The following is a 17,961-nucleotide window of genomic DNA, read 5'->3' as shown; positions in this document are numbered from 1 at the left end:
TCTGTCTGTGCACGTTCACCTCATAAAATATTCCCTTTTTCTCCTCTTCCCTGTGGGATCCATTTGTCTTTTCAGCACGTTTGTGTTCAGTTAGCAAAGTGGAATGGTGATGGCACCGCTTAACCCACCAGCCAGCTGGGCTTGGGAATGGATCCATCCTCTTCCCATTATCTCCTCTTTAGTGTCTCCCACTGTCACAGGCTCATGGATCATCCTGCTTTATTCCAGAGGAATACAGCCATAGGATGACAATTACTGATAGAGCACAAAAGCTGGAGCTAAAGACCATGGAAAGAAGCAAACAGAACTGATGGGGGAAGAGATGAAAAGATGAAAAATTGACCAGAGAAGAAAATTGGAACAAGCTAATTTACAAAAGAAAATGAACAAACCATGGCCAGGTAGCTCTGAATAAGATTAATTGCTACACATTGCCTTCCTCTTTTGCAATTTTTATCTTCAGCTTCTCTTGCACTTTTCTAAGTGGCAGTGCTGTAATCTCGGGAACTTTGATTCCATAACTTTGCCAGCTGGGCGTTGTTTGCATAAATTGCTCTGACTTTGGAACTGGGACTCAAATTCCAGCAGCAGCCGAGGATTTGCTCCATTGACTTGAATGGGTTTATTTTTAATTTATTACTCTGAGGTCAGAAGGCAGAGCTCTGGATATAAATCTTGAACATAAATAGACAATTCCCAAATCTAGACAGTAGAGCCACAAGTACCATACAGAAAAACAAAGCCAGGCAGGTGTAGAACTGTCTGGAGGGTTAAACCAATGGGGGCTGTGCATTTATTAGTAGTTTACTGTTTATTAAACAAGAACTCCAGATCCAAAAAGAACTCATTAATTGAAACCAAGTAGTGTTTAGTGAAATGGGAGCCTGTCAAAACTGGGAGGGGGGACAATGGATCGGTCCAAATGTGAGTGCAAATTTTGTCTGGGAATTTTAAAGCGTGCCGTTTGTCATGGACAACGGATGTGCACCATACAAACTCCGTACGTCTCCCCCTGGGTGACAATAAAAAGCGCAGTTTATTATAAACCGAAGTAAAAACCAAAATTAAAAAAAAAACCAACTAAAATCACAGTTTTGTCATTGGTATGTGGAGGTTGTTCCAAGGGCCCATCCAGAGCTCCTCCTCGTCGGACTGTGTGTGTTCACTGTGCGACTCCAAGGGCTCCTTGACTTCCTCGTGGTCAACAACCGATTCCTGCTCGTCTGTGCTTTTCAGTTTGGCCGCCCCGGCCTTTGTCACTACATTTTCAGCCCCTATAGTAGAGGAAAAGGACACACTGCACGGCCTGGAGTTCATTTTGTCACCGGGGGACGGTCCCTTGGACAACGTGTTCAGCGGGACGCTCTCCTCGTGCGTCACCGCCAGCTTGTCCAGTTTCTTGAACTGCTTCCCCAGCCTCACTGGGGAGGTGACTTTTAAATTGTTGCCCAGGCAGGCACGGCGGGTGCGCACCACGGAGCCATTCTGGGCCACGTAGACGTTGCTGCTGCCGTTGGCTTGGAAGCCGGGGTTGCTCAGCCGGTTCCTCTGGCTGGAGTCGGGAGCGCTCTCCTCGCCCGTGGAGCTGGTCTCATACTCTGGGTCCACCACCAACTTGATCCTCTTCTTCTTGGCCCACTGTTGGACAACACAAAGAAATGTCAGGGCAACCCAGCAGTTCATTTCCCTGCCCTTTCTGTTCGTTTATTAATGACTCTCATCAGTTTCTATTAATTTTGTGCCTTTCTCCCTTGGATGTGCGCAGAAACGGGAGAGCCCTGAGGAGGAAGCTGCTGTGTGAGAGATACCTTTAAGAAACTACTCCAAGGTGTAAATTCTAGGAAGGCCTTGGAAGTTTTCTTCCCTTGTGTTGTGAATTCCATGCACTGGCTAGCTCTGCTTTGTGTGCATCACACATCCAGCAGAGAAAATCCCGGGACATACACCAGGGAAAATCTCAGGCATGGCACTGGCAAAACCGGCTGGTTACAAAAAGAGCAGCTCCATGTAAGGCTTTGTGGCTGTTCCAGACAGGTGGGATCAGTGGAAATGCTCAGGAAGATGGTGGAGAAACCAGGCTTTAGGTTTATATAACTTAAATATTTTTTTCAAAGAAATAATGCAAACAATTTCCATGCTGCTGTAACTCTGTAGTAGCAGTGATTGCTCTATGGTGAGCACACAACCCCCACTAGTTATTATAATTTATAATTGATCTTTTAAAAATAAATGCCTCCTTGCACCACACTGAAAAGAGCTATTACCCTTCTTGAATGAATAATTCAAGCACTAAGATGCCATCACAGTTAACCCCCACTGCAAAACACACAGAGGAAGATGAGAAAAGCAAGTTTTAAGAGAAAAAATCATGCAAGGTACAAATAGGTGATTACTCTTCAGCTTTTGAGAAGTTAAACTTGCTAAAAATTACTTGGATGCCTGTTTTATTGTTCCTGGAAAAGACAGACAATGTTCTTCACCTGGATATATTCCAGTGGATCTATTCCTGCTTAGTTTAAGTGGGATTTACATGAAAACATTATGTGCAGCTACAGTGTTGTGCTGTGTGGGGACACAAAGGTGCAGGTAAGTGACCATGGGCCAAGTTTAAAGAGAAAATAAAATAAAATAAAATAAAATAAAATAAAATAAAATAAAATAAAAATAAAATAAAAATTAAATTAAAATTAAATTAAAATTAATCAAAACCACTGTACTGTGATAGGCAGGAAAGGCAGAATGTGGGAAATATAATCCATTTCCTTTCCTGACCGAGCTCACTTGGTCCTCCTGCCTCAGCATTCCCAGCTTGTGCATAACTGGTGTTTGCAATCTGAATCCTGTGATGCAGAAACAGCCCAATGCCAGCTCTCCCAATTATCCCCTGCAGTTTTGGGAATGTTTGTTTTGCTTCAATTCCACAGAGCTGCCCTTGACAGCAGAGAACTCACCTGAAGATTAGCAAATATATTAATACAATATTAATGTATAGGATGAAAACATGGATGATTTTTAGATCTTTACATCCTCCTCGTTATCATTTGCATTCTTCCCTAAATCCCATGTTTCATTGCTTCATGAAAACAAAACTCTCTGTATTTCTGACTGAGTATATCTATAGTGTGTGTATATATATGTATGTATATTTATAGATATATATCCACAGGGCTGGAATTAGTTTGGTTTTCCACAGTTCTCTCTCAAGGACAGTGAAATGCTGGATCAATACACTTTGCCCTTTCCTTTTGGCAGTCTCCAGCCCGTCAGCATTGCTTAGGAAAGACCACACAGAAGGCACAGCAAACAAAGCCACTCCTCACTGCAAACCATCACCTACTGTCACTCCTCTTTAAAAGGAGGTGGAATCACCCGTGGCCTCCGACTCTGTAACTCCAGTACCCAGGGCCTCATCTGACTGGGTCTGGCTGCTTTCCTGGGACACCTTTTTCCTTGTTTTCATTCCTTTTCTGTTGGTGTCAGAGCTCTGAGTCTCAGGGGACGTGGCAGTTTTCCCGGATGTGGCGCTAGCTGAGCTTTTTGTCCCTGTGGTACCTTTGGAAGTCGCACTTATTTCACTGTCTAGGCAAGAAGATTCATTCTTACTGGCAGTGTCCTCTCTATCACTGTCCTCTGGATCAGCCTCTTCTTCACTTTCCTCCTCACTGTCCTCACCAGGAGCAGCTGACTGTCCTCCCTTTCCCCCTCCAGCAGCAGCAGCTTTTGCTGTGGCACTTTTAGAAACTGCTTTGTTTGAGCTACCTGCTGTCTCCTCTGCCTCTTCCTCTTCTTCTGACACCTCTTCTATGGTGTCCTCTATTTCCACACTGGCAGAGGAGGTTTTGCTCTTGTAGCTGGATCCTGAGGTTTTCTTGTGGCTCGTGTCCCTGTCGCTACCTGAGGCAGTGGAGCTCACGGATTTCTGGCTGGAGCGTTTGCCACGGGAGCTGCCTGCCCTGCTTTTCACACTGGACATTTCCGTGCTTCTCCTGCTGCCAGACTCGCTGGTCCCTGACCTGCTGTAGGAGCTCCGTGTGGATGAGCTCTTGGACAGGCTGCCATCCTCATCACTCTCAGACTCTTCCTCATCATCATCCTCTTCTGATGACTCCTCCTCCGACCCGCTGCTGGAGCTGGATTCAGACTCCTCATCGGAATCCCCCACATCCCCAGTCTCCTCATCCGAGTCCACGGTGCTTTCTGTGGCCTCATCCTGATCCAGGGTTATTTTCAAGTAGTCTTTGTCCTCTGACTCAGAGCTGCTGCCCTTCTCAGAGGACTCATCGGAGGCGCGCCTCCTCCTCCTCTTCCTCCTCTTCTCGTGGTCACTCTCCTCCTGCTCGCTCTCTGCCGTGATGCTGATTGAAACTCCCGACTTGGCTTCATCCCTTTCAGACCCTTCCTCTCCACGTGCCAAATCCTTGCCGAGGCCCTCCTGGAATTTCTTGGAGACGCTGATGCGCTTCAACACGTGGTTTAGTTTTCTCATGGAGGGCCTGGCATCCGTAGCTTTCTGGAAGTAGCTTCCCCTGATCATCATGGGTTTGTCCCCGTCCGCTTGGCGAGCCGAGAGCAGCTTGGCATAGCTGGAATCCTTCCTACCTTTCACTTTCTGCAGGATCATTGGGAATATCTTTGCTTTCTTCCACCGGGAATGGGCAGACTCAGCTCTTCCTGGTTTGTGGGCACTGACTGCCACACGACTTATATGCATCGCTCCCTTTAGCCTCCTTTTTCCCTGGCTGCTCCTAAATCCTCTTCCAGGACCATGGCTGAGGTCCATCCCAACACCTACAGGTCTCCCTTCCATTTGAGGCCCTGCTGCCTGGCTTATACCTCTGCTGGGAGGGCCTCTGACTGGAATCATGCCCTGGAAATTATGAAAATTAATTGATTACCACTTGAAAGAGAGTTATAGTGAAAACCTGTACCTTAATATAGGGTTGGAGAAGGTGCAACATTTATTTCCCAGCATCAAAATGAACTTACCTGTTTTAGAACACTTTTCTTACCAAAATTATGGGAAATGGTTGGGAATTTTAGAGTTTTAGAAAGTTCTAGAATAGGCTGGAAATGCACAGCTACCTTACTCTGCAATGTTACACTGAAATGTTCTGTCTTCTCATTTAATAACGGATTAAGATCTGGTACTCAGGACAATTGGACTTTTTCTCAAAAAAAAAATTTACATTGACTTTCTTCTGATTGCCACTGACATGTTAAAATTTTTTTAGATTTCACTGTGAACTCTATGACAGATGAGTTTAGGTACTGCTTTTCTCAGTGCAAAGTCATAATTTGTAGAAAAAATATTAGTAATAGACTTCTAGAGTCCAGGAGGAGGGACCTTGAAGCCTATCCAGTGCCACCCCTTGCCATGGACAGGGACACTTTCCAATATCCCAGGTTCCTCCAAGTCCCATCCAAACCCAACCTGGCCTTGGACACTCCAGGGATCCAGGGGCAGCCCCAGCTTCTCTGGGCACCCTGTGCCAGAGCCTGCCCACCCTCACAAGGAGGAATTTTTTCCTAATATCCAACCTAAAAGTTCCCTTTTTAAGTCTTTAGCCATTCTTCTTGTCCTGTCACCGCAGTTCCTGCTGAAAAGTCCTCCTCCAGCTTCCTTGTAGGCCCCTACAAATACTGGAAGGTTTCTTTATTTGGTAATGATACAAAATGGAAACACCTAAGTGGATTTTTCTTAGAACTAAAACCAGATGCGGATACTAAGAGAAGCTCAGCAATTCTTTTTTGTGCCTGGAAAACAAAAGGAATTTAGTGCTGACAAACTTTACGGGGCCAACAACGCTTAATGCTGATCTATACAAAACCTAATTCTAATCAATTCTGGCGTACAACTGATGAGGTTTGGTGGCCCTTCAAGCTGTTAAAGAGACAGAATGATCCCTCCAGAGCTGGTTCCTTACCTCCTCAGCTGCTGGCCCGTGGGGACTGTAGTAGTAGCCACCGTCGCTCTCCACCACCACCTCGCCGTACTCGTCGTACATTCCCGACGGGGACAGCAGGCGCCGGCGGCTCCCATACTGCGGCAGCTCGTACCTGCCAGGGACACCACAGCTCCTCAGGACAGCCCAAATGTGCTCACACCTCTCACCACACTGCCAGCACTGTGCTTGTTCACATCCAGAGCAAAGTGAACAGCTTTCCCTGTTTTATTCCCTCCTTTTCTTCCTTAGCGGCAACCAAATCCCAGATATCCTTCTGTTCCAACAGCCCCTCAGGGTAACCTGAATTTTGGGGTCTGTTGGATCAGTCAAAACCTCTCTAAGGACATCAAGTTTCCATCAATCCACCTGATTTTTTTTGGGGATCTTTCTTAATAATCGTGGAATGAAAGAGCAGCTTCCCTGGGATCAGTTGTGGCGAACGCCAGCAGGAATTCCTGAAGAGCTGCAGTCCAATGGGATTTATCAGAACAAGGCAGGATGGGGTTTCTTGAGGGAAATTCAAAAGGCCACCAGGCAGGATGGAGTTCTTGAGGAAAATTTAAAAGGACACAAGGCAGGATGGGTTTTTTGAGGGAAATTTAAAAGGCCACAAGGAAGTGTGGGGGCTTTTTGAGGGAAATTTAAAAGGCCACCAGGCAGGATGGGGTTTTCTGAGGGAAATTTAAAAGGCTACAAAGCAGGATGGGCTTCTTGAGAGAAATCTAAAAGGTCACAGGGCAGGATGGGGTTTTTTGAAGGAAATTTAGGAGGCCACAAGACAAGATGGGGTTTTTTGAGGGAAATTCAAAAAGCTGCAAGGCAGGATTGGGTTTTTTTGAGGGAAATTTAAAAGGCCACCAGTCAGGATGGGGTATTTTGAGGGAAATTTAAAAGGCTACAGAGTAGGATGGGTTTTTTAGAGAGAAATTTAAAAGGCTACAGAGTAGGATGGGTTTTTTAGAGGGAAATTTAAAAGGCCAGCAGCTGGCTGGAAACTGGGAGAAGAAAGGATTAATCCCTGAACATAGAAGAAAAGGAGGTGGTGGAAATTAATCTCCCAGGAGCAGAAATACACACACTAAGGGTATAAACCCAGCATGAGGGACAAGATGTGCATTCTGTAAGTGGAATAATGACATCCCTGAAGAAGCAGGGAGTTATCACATACCCCCTTAACCTCTGAAAAGAGTTTTGTTGTTGGTTCACGCCTTTGTGGACACAAAGATTAAAGTAATCCTTAGGTGAAGGGAAGTCCCACGATTAACTGCTGGAATAATAAACATCACCAGCCTGGAAAAGCAGCACTTTCAGAAATAAAGAGGAAAAATGGAACTATACCCGTGCTCATAACTGTAGTAATCCTGGCCATAGTATTCCTGCCCTGGATCAATTCCAGACTCCATACTCAACTCCTAGAAAAGAGAAACACTGACTGAATGCAAACAGTGTGAAAAAGGCCCAAATGTAATTACTGATTTTATTATTCTTTATTATGTAATTACTTCTTCTGACTGCAGAAATGATCCCCATCCTGTAGCACAAAAATACCAACGTCTCACATTTGCTCTTATTGCTTATTCTGGAAACAAGTTTGGGTCTAAAAGATTGGAAATGGAAAGATTTGCAATTGCACTGCACAGCAAGGTGCTAAAGCTTCCAGCACCCACTGCTCAGCTCAGCTCCAGCTGCAGTAATCCATCAGCAGCTGACTGACACCAGAAAAAAATCAGCAGTTGGAGAGCAATAGAATGATTCTGCTGGGAAATCTGAAACTGTGGGATGAAGCCAGTGGAAGCTACTGAAAGATGCTCATGGGGAAAATCACAGATCCCAGAGTGGTTTGGAAGAGACCTTAAAGCCCATCCATTCCCACCTTCCACTATCCAAGCTTGCTCCAAGCCCCACCCAACCTGGCCTTGGAAGAACCAAAATGCAGTAAATTTAAGGAATTTAATTAAAATAACATAACTGGGCTCACAATGCCAGAACTTTGCTTTTTATCTAAGAGCCAGGGGGAAAAATTACCTGAGACAGACAAGTCCTTATTAGAAAATGATGCAAAAAACATTTCAAAACTTACAGAACAATTAAGAAATGAAAAATGGTTGTACCTCTGGTCTGAGAAGAGAAGGTCTCAGCAACTGCTGTTGCTACAAAAGAAAATGAGAAAGTGGTTAATTAGGCAGCAACAATTAAAGGGCAGGTGATTGGTGTCTAAGATTAGTAATAAATGCTGAAACCATAGGTCCTTTGGAACTTTTTTATGGCAGGCAGCTGGAGACTTCCATCCCCTGTGAGAACACACAGCAAAATCCTTTCACAATACACCATTTCTTTTGCCTAAATACAAAATCAACTTCCCCATTTTTGTGGTGATTGCCTGACATATTTAACTCAAGAATTTCTATCAGAGGACAAGAGAACTAAGTTCTGTATTTAAATTAAGAGACACAAACCAGCTGTGCAAAGAGATGAAAAAAATCAGCAAATATCAACCTTTATGATAGAAATGCATTTTGGAGTACTTTCCAATTATCAAATGAGATTGTACTGAAGGAAACTCTTCTCCCTGCTATTCATTTCTGGAGAAAATGATACTGCAGGAGCAGCAGACCTCACAGAGCTGCAGGGAGGTCTGTGGAGCCCCACCCCTTCCTGGCAGGTGATTGGGTGTGACATTGGAAAACACATCAGGGATAGAGGGAATGCCCTGGGAAGCTCCTTCTGCAGCAATCCCCGAGCCTGAAGGTCACACTCCTGCCACAATGGATCTCAGCCCCCAGGGATCTACGGCTCATAAACTTCTTGAAGCACTTTCAGTTTCTGGTCTCTATAGCACTCAGTACTCGGGAGTTCCACACACACAGTCTCAGACTGGTTTGGGTTGGGAGGGAATATTAAACTCAGCTAATCCCACCCCTGCCATGACAGGGAGACCTTCCACTGTTCCAGGGTGATCCAAACCTGGCCTTGGGCACTGCCAAGGATCCAGGGGCAGCCACAGCTGCTCTGGGCACCCTGTGCCAGGGCCTGCCCACCCTGCCAGGGAGCAAATATCTTCTTTCCAAATATCCCACCTAAATTTCCCCTCTGTCAGTCTGAACCCATTCCCTGTGTCCTGTCCCTCCAGTTCCTGTTGCAGGGTCCCTCTCCAGCTCCCCTGTGTCCCTTTAGGCCCTGGAAGGAGCTCTGAGGTCTCCACACGCCCTTCCCTTCTCCAGGCTGAGCATTCCCAGCTCTCCCAGCCTGGCTCCACAGGGAAGATGCTCCAGAGCCCTCAGCAACTCCATGGCCTCCTCTGGGCCTGCTCCAACAGTTCCATGTCCTTCTTATTTCCGGAGACAAGGCACAGAATTCCAGCTGGGATCTCACAAGAGCAGAGTAGAAGGGGAGACTCCCCCACTCCCCTGCTGCCCACACTCTTGGGCTGCATGGGATGCTCACACTGGTATCATCAATATTTGAAAGGTAATTGGGCTCTGGCCTTACCTCTTGCTGTGCATATCCTCGCCTAGAAGTCAGAAAAAGACAAGAAATAAATTAGTATAATGCTGTGAGCCTGCACAAAGATGCCCATTAGCGCTCTTGCTGGAGAGGGGTGAAAGAGAATGTAATTAGAAATAGAATTAGCATGGAAAGAAATACATATCTCTAATACCAAATATGTTTTTCTTTGGGTTTGCTCTGGATTGTTGCATGGGAAAGGTTGGAGAAGTTTGGAATCTTTTCTTGCTTTAGATTGTGAATGGATGAGGAGAAATCCCCAATCCCCAGGAACCAGAGCATCCAGAGATACTCAGCACAGGGAAAAGGGGATTGGGAGAGCCCTGTCCCATCCCCTCCCTGCTGTGCCATCATCCACAGAGGGACCTGTTCCCTCACACATCTGCTCAAGCAGTGAAACAACTTCTCTTTCTCCTGGACTTTCTGTATCCATCAGAAATTGCCCTGGAGCTTGTATTACTAATTTCTTGTACCAACACTATCATTCCAATTACACCTTTCCTAAGACTTACCCACTGGTGGGGAGGTAGATCCCTTTTGTTTTTTTTGCTATCTGCTGCTATTTTACCACAGACTTTGTGCTTCTGATCTTATGGGGAATTTATTGTTGGTTTAATTAATTTTCTTGGAGCCATTCCTGGGCATGACCAATGCATTCATGTCTATCAAGTTCTCTATTTTCACGTTTTGTGCCTGAAAGTTGAAATGGTTTCGGCAAAACTAGAGAACAAAAAATTTAGGCCTTGGAATTTTTCTTAAGGATAAGTCTGGATTATTTTTATTATGGTTTTTAAGAAGGAAAGGGTAAATGCTCAAAATTATGTTAGGCTTAACCTAGGACACAGCCAGCAGTCATGGGGAAGTCTTTAATTACACTGAATAAATAATAAAGACCAGAGAAATCCTTTTAATTCTTTAATATCCCCATCTCTAAATCTTTCTATTAATATTCAGCAGATGGAATTGATTATCAGCATTGAATTAATGCTGTCGCCTATATAATATAAACCTCATGGCCAGCTGAAATGAAGATTTATCATCCAAAGACGATATGTGACTCTTCAAAGCCCACTTGAGGGGTGCTGGATTTAGTTTCCATATCGCTTACAACAATCTTCAGATAAAGGAGGTCTGAGGAGAAGGAAGTCTATTACTCTTAATTGCACTATATTGCAGATTAAAGGCATATTATGAGTAATTCTAATTAAATTTGGAATTCAACTTTCATAAAAATAGCACCATGCTGAGTTTTGCTGATATTTCTTGAATAGTTTTGTGTGGCCATGATTAGAAGGAACAAAAAAGTTCCCAAAAGACATAAAATACCCATTCATTCACTACAGCACAAGGATCTATTCTGGCACAACGACAAAGGGCAGGACAACAACATTTGTTTCCAGGAAGGACTGAAAGCTCTCCACAGAGGGAGGGATTGCTTCTGGGAAATGCTCTCAGCCAGACTTCACTGCAGTCTGGGAATCTTCTGTGTGGAAAGGAAAGTGAGGCCATGGAACCTGTGAGGATGTGGGGTAATGACAGCCAGAACATGGAGCTGGTACTCGAGGGGAGAGACAAAGCCAGAAGAACTCACATGGACAAGATGTGCCAACCTTTCCCTGCTAAAAGAGGTTAGAGGAACTGGGATTTGCCTAAAGCAGCATTTCCCCAATTCCTGGCATCCCGGCATAACTTAAATCTCTTTTCATATCAAAAGGAAGATCATCACAAATCCCAAACACTACAGATACTCCTCAGAGGGAACAACTACTTATCAGTTTGCCCTGAAGATTTTCCTGCAGTTCAGAGCTGGAACTGAGGACAAATGGGAAAGAGGATGAGTAATGATAACACCGTGGTTCAATTCCAGCTCTCCACTGATGCCATCTCTGTTCCTGCTCAGGACTTGACCTCATCAAGGTGATGATGAAAGGATGAGAGACACATTGAGGGTCACAGAGGACCCCAACTGACCAAATCAGACAACCTAGAAGGGCTAAATTATATATAAATTTAAATTACCACAGATGTTCAACTTGCTACCAACTCCTACACTGGATCTAATGCTTTGTAGCACTGCAGAACTGCAGCACCATGGAATTGTGGAATGGTTTGGGTTGGAAAGGACCTCTATGCTCATCCTCTTCCACCTCCACCCACTTCCCACTGTCCCAGGCTGCTCCAAGCCCTGTCCAGCCTGGCCTTGGACACTTCCAGGGATCCAGGGACAGCTCCAGCTTCTCTGGTACCCTGTGCCAGGGCCTGCCCACCCTTCCAGGAACAATTCCTTCCCAATATCCCATCTAAATCTCTCCTATTGTGGTTTAAAACAATTTCCCCTGCACCACCCCCATATCTCAATGGAACAGAATTTCCCTGGTACAGCTTCTTTTCCAGTCTAACAGAGTAATTTTTTAAATGAAGGCTATGAAAAAAAAGCCATCAGGAGAACAAAGATTGCATTATATCCAGACAAAATGAATCCAATTTTGTAAAGTTTTAAATTTCATAAAGATTTCCAGAATGAGAAAGTAAATGCACCCCTCATCAGAGAAGAGCTGATTGCCATAACCCCCCCACCCAGACTGTCCTGAAATGATGAAATAAAATATTTAAATTGGAACTTCTGTGTGATGGCCACTCTTTCTGCTTAAGGAACATCCCAATGAATTGTAGCCAGACTGAACCATTGGAGTTTATGTGGTGAATGACTGCACACCTCCACTTGTGCTATGTGACCTTACACACCCCAAAATCAGGTCCTATTTGTGCCATATCTCACTGGGGATGTAAAGATCTGCATGACAGCAGCTGTTTGCAAGCTCTAACACGGGACTTGTGTACTTAAATTTAAATTTCTGTCTTTGGGGTTGATCCAGTCTGAACATGATCTGCCCAATAATTTTTCATGCCCATCTCTGCCCTCTTCCCACTGTCCCCTCACCAGGACCATGACCAGGATACAGAAGGGAACTCTTAAGTCATAATCCCACTCTGGCTCTTCTATCCTAAACATTTTCTACCAAATAGATGCTGAGCTTTGGGGATATGATTAAAACATTGTAGTTGTGCCACCTTTGGAGAAATGAGCAGCAAAAATGTGCACATCTCATAAATGACAGAGATTCTGTTACAGCAAAAATAGGACAATAGATTAATCCCTCCCCTCACATATTTAGCCACTCCTACACCACCTTGATCTTACAACCTATCCCAACAAGGGTTTTAAGTAAAGGAAAATTCTAATGGATCAGCAGAACTTGCGGGATGGAGTTCATGGAGTTTGGCACTGGGACAAACAAAGAGAAACTACCTTGAGCAGCTTTTCACTGAAGCATCCACACATGTCCTAACTTCAGACTTCAAAAACAAAACAAAAAAACAACCCAAAAAAAACAAACAGGAGAAAAGAGAAAAAGCCAAGCACCATGAAAATGTTGAGTCTGATAAAGAATTAATTACCTTTTTGCTCAGAATTACAACGTTGATACTGAACTGGAGTTTTAGTTTTGCTTCATTAGGTAATATCTGCCTTTCCCAAGATGGTTTTTTGAAGGTGTCATATTAAACTTTTTAGATTTTTGCAAAGGACTGAAAGGAAACTTGCAAGCTGAACCAAACATTTAAATGCCCAAATTGCTTTTACTTACCATTTTTTCAAAGGACAAGCTAATTTACTTTATATATACATTTATAACTGACATATTAATGTAAATGTAAAGATCTGATTTAGACCACTGTGAGCAAAAAAGTTGGTAAGTAAATCCACTTTATGTGGATTTTTACAAGTACTTGGAAACCCTTCACCTGGTGACACTAATCAAAGTGACTTTATTACAATTTCAGTGAGATGTTTCAGCTCGTGACAGACCAGCATGGAAATTAAAGAGAGACAGCAATAACATGCACATGCAAAATCATAAAAAACAAACAACAAATGCTTTGTACATGAAAGGAATTTAGAAAATATAAACTTTTCACATGCAGTTACAATATAAAAAAAATGCAATGGAAGGCAGAAGATGGAGAACAGGAGTGGGGACACAGCCGTATTTGCTGAGACACCAAGAGCAAACCCTTCTTCTGACTGCAGACTGGAACTGAGCTGCCAGAAAAAGTCAGCAGAGCAGAGCCCATGGAGCAGGGAGATGCAGTATGGAATTATGGAATGCCTGGGCTGGAAGGCACCTGAAAGCTCATCCCATGGGCAGGGCCACCATCCCAGGTTGCTCATGGCCCATTCAATAACCCAGCTCACCAAAGCTGAGCCTGCTACTCCCAGGCCTTCCTTGCTTTGATGCCCAATGTGTGGCAGAAGATTCCTTCCAGGTGGGGAAAAATTCCTTTCTTTTTATGGGCAAAGCAAGAGATTCCAATCACAGCTGCAGGAAAATCTGACTGACGTTACCTACAGTGAAGGCTGCTTAAAGAAGTACGGAGCCTGCTGCCATCTATGCCACATCCTTGGGTAAAAATGGACAGTTTCCCCCAAGAATTTACAGGAGACAGACTAAGAACCAGCAAGATGTAGTTCTGAGAAAACAGCTTGGAGAATTGTATTTTACATCACAAATTTCCGAGTGAACGGGAAGGACAGCGTCTCTCCATTTGGGATCAGGAGTGGGCAAAGTTGTGTACAGCAGAGAAAAGGGGGAAAGTCAGGATTTCTGGAGAGTCTGAGGCAGACACTGTGTGCTGCATTAGAGTCCTCCCACTCAAAAAAAAAGCAGGGAACATCCACCTGTGAGCATCACAGAGCTGTCGACTGGGAGGGGAAGCGTTTCTCCAGCTCCTCCACGACACAGCTCAAGTTCCCATTCTGCTGGTTGTGCTCGGCTGCGGCTTCTGGAGTCGGGAGCTCCGGGGTCGGGGCTGGCTTCAGCCTGGGGACGTGCTTGGGCAGCAGGTGGTTCTTGTCTATTTGGCTGTACATGTTGGCCACCGACTTCTCGATGGCGGCCAAATTCTGAATGTTTTTAAGAATTCCTTTGAGCTCCCTGCGGGGAGGAGGCTCTGGCACTGCGGCCGGGGTGGGGGCAGCTGGCGGTTTGGCAGGGGATTTGGAATGCTTGGCAGGGGACAGGAGCTGCGTGCTAAGAGGAGATGGAGAGGAAGAAGAGGAAGAAGAAGAAGGAGGAAGAGAAACTGCGGGTAGAGGTGGAGGATGTGGTGGCAACATAGGAGGGGATGGAGGTGGTGGTGGCAGCGGAGGTGGCAGCTGTGGAGGGGGGGGTGGGGGCATTTTAGGCGGATCTGGAATGCTTTCTACATTTTCTTTGGTCTGAGGAGCTAGAAAACTTTGGCAAAGTGGTTTCTTTGTCCTAGAAGACGGAGGAGTTGGTTTGCGAGTCGGTGGAGGAGAATGTTCCTGAGGGTCGTCGTGGTGAGTGACGATTACAGCAGGGACCACGGCGGCCTCTGCTTCAACTCTTTCAGCACCGGGCGTTGGAGAGGACAGAGGGGAGGAGCGAAGGTGGGGAGAAGCCACCACGCTTTTGGGAGACTGCTCTGGCGCACTCTCTCCCTCCTGGACGCTGGCGCTGTGCGTGGGCGACCGCGCGGATTTCACCTCGGGAGACCTCACTTGCTTCATCTCCTGCAGCGCCTCAAACTGCCTCGCCTTCTCCTTCACAGTCAGCTTGGGGCCACTGATCTTTTGGAAGAGTGGACTGCTGACATCGTCACTGCTATCGGCGTTTTCAGCTCCTTCCTCCTTGCCCGTGAGTCTCTGCTGCTGCCACTGGATGGGGTCCATGATAACCGGCCTACCCAGGGAGCCTGACATGTGTCTCCTGGTCAGGTGAGTGGGCACCGTCCACGCCCGGTGGCTGCCCCCAAAAGAGGCCTCTGTCCACGCCAGTCTTGAAGGAGAAAGAGTATCTAAAGTATCGTTCCTTTTCCGTAGGAACCCAGAGGCAGCGGGGCTTTGAGGGAGACCTTCCACGTACAACGGGTTTCGGGTCGTTAGCGGGTTCTCATCGGACAAAAAAGTGATGTTACTCGAGGATTTGGGGAGGTTATTGTTCAGGGATCCATTGATATTGGATTGCTTGTGAGCCTCTATAGCACGGGAAGCAAAGCTGCTTATAACTCTCTGTCGGTCTCCTTCTTCTAAGACTGACTTTTTTCCCCTGCTTTGTTGGAAATGGTAGAGAAGAAAAAGACTTGAAAGAAAAGAAGATAACCACATGTGAGGAAACATGCATGGACATAGGTACTTATGAGAGAGAGAAAAAAAAGAACTTATGACATGAATCAGAGCCATTAAATCACTTCTAGCAAACTACAACCCAACAGCAGGAGCACATCTACTACTGGCAAGACATTTACTTTTGCATCTTCTTTAAGGGGGAAGGAAGAAAAATTAAAACAAGCTGCTGCTTGCTTTAATTTGAAGCTGCGTAGCTACTTGGTGAGTTCAAAAATAAATTCACTTCTTGTTAAAAAAACCTCTTAGATTTCAAAATTATCAGTTCATACTGTGGCCTATCCACCTAGAAGCACCAAACATCACAGAAGTATCAATATGTGAATGAATTCCATCTCTTGTGTGTATGAATTTCATCTCTTCATCAGGTTGAATCCAATAAAATGCCCCTGTGGTTGGGTGACATGGAATTTCTACACCAAAAGTGGGAGGTCTCACCACTTTCTGGACTCCATCTATCACCTCCCAGTCCCTCATTAACTTCCTCGCTCAAATATTTTTAATTCCACAACCTTCTGAGCAGATTTGAAAATAAACAGTATTTAAAAGGAATAGCCCAAACTGCCTGCTAGAAAAGTGCCCTTCGAGGCCCATTTTAAATAATACTCACTGCAGGCTAAAATGAGATTTATTTTTCTCTCAAACTGTGAGAAATTTAAGATTTGGGCCTGTGTCAGGCAGAGCTAAAGTACAACATGAGTAGCAATCTTATCTACCTGCACAAATTAAAATATAATTTAAGATTGGTTTTAGTGGCTTAGAGGTGTCAAGTATTTTCACACAAATTCTGAGTTAAAAATTCTAAGCCTTATCTCTACCAAAATTTGAATTTTGGTAAAGGATTAGGAGAAAAAAATGGAGTTTTCCATGATTCTGTGAATGTTGGAAGATGAAGTTTTTTTGATCTCTTGGTCACATTGTTCTGTTTGTTTTGGTGGTGTTGTTTCACATTTCAGAAAACATAACCAAATCGAAATTAATAAGAAATTAATCTCTGGTGGTTAAATAGTCCCTAGCAAAATTGAAAGGGAAATTTAAATACCTAGAAGGAGTTAATTAAGAGATCTTCTTTTTCCTTTAAGTTATTTAAGATGTAAAAGTCCCCTGAGGGTTGTATTTAATAAGAAAACACTTTTGTTTCTTGGCTTTTGTTTCCTGTTTTGATCAGGGGACCACCCAGGCAGGGAATACTCAGCTTCCCGATGTTCCAGCGAGCCAGCAGGACTGGAATTCCCACACAGAGAACCTTGAGATCATTCTCCCAGGGATCATTCTCTCATTTTTGTTTTGCAAAACACACCCAGCAAAGCACCACAAATTGAATAAACTCTCCCCAAGCACTGCAGTTTGCCAGAGCTGAGTGTGCCTAAGGCTTCCTCTGGGCTGAATGAATAAAAATAATTAACTTCACACTAATTAGAGAATCCCAGAAGGGTTTGGATTGAAAAGGACCTTAAAGATGACCTAACTCATCTTGCCATGGGCAGGGACATGTTCCATTGTCCCAGGCTGCTCCAAGCCCCAAAGTCCAGCCTGGCCTTGGGCACTGCCAGGGATCCAGGGGCAGCCACAGCTGCTCTGGGCACCCTGGGCCAGGGCCTGCCCACCCTGCCAGGGAACAATTCCTCATTCCCAATATCCCATCTAACCCTGCCTTCTGGCACTGGGGAGCCATTCCCCCTTGTCATGACACCCCATCCTTTGTCCCAAATCCATCTCCATCTCTCCTGCAGCTCCTTCAGGCCACAGTTTGGTCACCCCAGAGCTTCTCCTGTCCAGGTGAGCCCCCCCAGCTGTGCCAGCCTTTCCTCCCAGCAGAGCTGCTCCATCCCTCTGCCCATGCTGGTGCCTCCCCTGGGCTCTCTGCAGCAGCTCCAGGTCCCTCTTTGAAGGAGCTCTGAATCCTGAAGCAGGCAGCTTTGAGGTCAGCCAACCATTGAATCTACTGAGAGGTGAGAGAAGCAGCGACTGAACTTGAAGGAGCCCCTCCAGCAGAAGGCTCATGCAAGGTGCCACCACCTTTCTGCCACTGGAGCAGATTATTTCAAAAGCTCCTCAGCCTCCTCCTCACTCCACATGAGGTCTCTGAGAGCTGAGGTGACCCCACCATGTTTTTCTGTTTGTGTGGAGCTGTTTCCATAACTGAGGGCCAGAGAGTTCAGGTTTTGTCAGCTCAGAGACTCCACAGGCCTTGCATGGGATTGGAATTAACAGCCAAGGAAGGTTTAAACCCAGCCATGAACTCCCAGTAAACCTCTCTGTTCATGCACTCAGCGTTGGTTTGGCTTTTTTTTGACCCTTTGGCTT

At 45.2% G+C, this 17,961-nt stretch overlaps 1 protein-coding gene across 1 annotated transcript in view; it reads right to left on the bottom strand.

Moving 5' to 3' along the window:
- Window positions 1-645: 645 nt before the first annotated feature.
- Window positions 646-17,961, bottom strand: part of PCDH15 (protocadherin related 15) — a 311,085-nt gene continuing 293,769 nt past the window's right edge. The window contains exons 33-38 of the mRNA XM_059476704.1: window positions 9,435-9,456; window positions 8,057-8,095; window positions 7,284-7,357; window positions 5,925-6,057; window positions 3,443-4,867; window positions 646-1,638 (exon numbers count right to left, since the gene is read on the bottom strand). Of these exons, the coding sequence (XP_059332687.1) occupies window positions 1,087-1,638; window positions 3,443-4,867; window positions 5,925-6,057; window positions 7,284-7,357; window positions 8,057-8,095; window positions 9,435-9,456 (2,245 nt within the window). The 3' untranslated portion in view covers window positions 646-1,086. The remainder of the gene's footprint in view (window positions 1,639-3,442; window positions 4,868-5,924; window positions 6,058-7,283; window positions 7,358-8,056; window positions 8,096-9,434; window positions 9,457-17,961) is intronic.

The sequence above is a fragment of the Ammospiza nelsoni genome, chromosome 8, assembly GCF_027579445.1.
Source record: "Ammospiza nelsoni isolate bAmmNel1 chromosome 8, bAmmNel1.pri, whole genome shotgun sequence".
Classification (NCBI taxonomy): domain Eukaryota; kingdom Metazoa; phylum Chordata; class Aves; order Passeriformes; family Passerellidae; genus Ammospiza; species Ammospiza nelsoni.
Note: the sequence above shows the minus strand (reverse complement) of the source record. Positions and strands in the feature narration are given on the sequence as shown.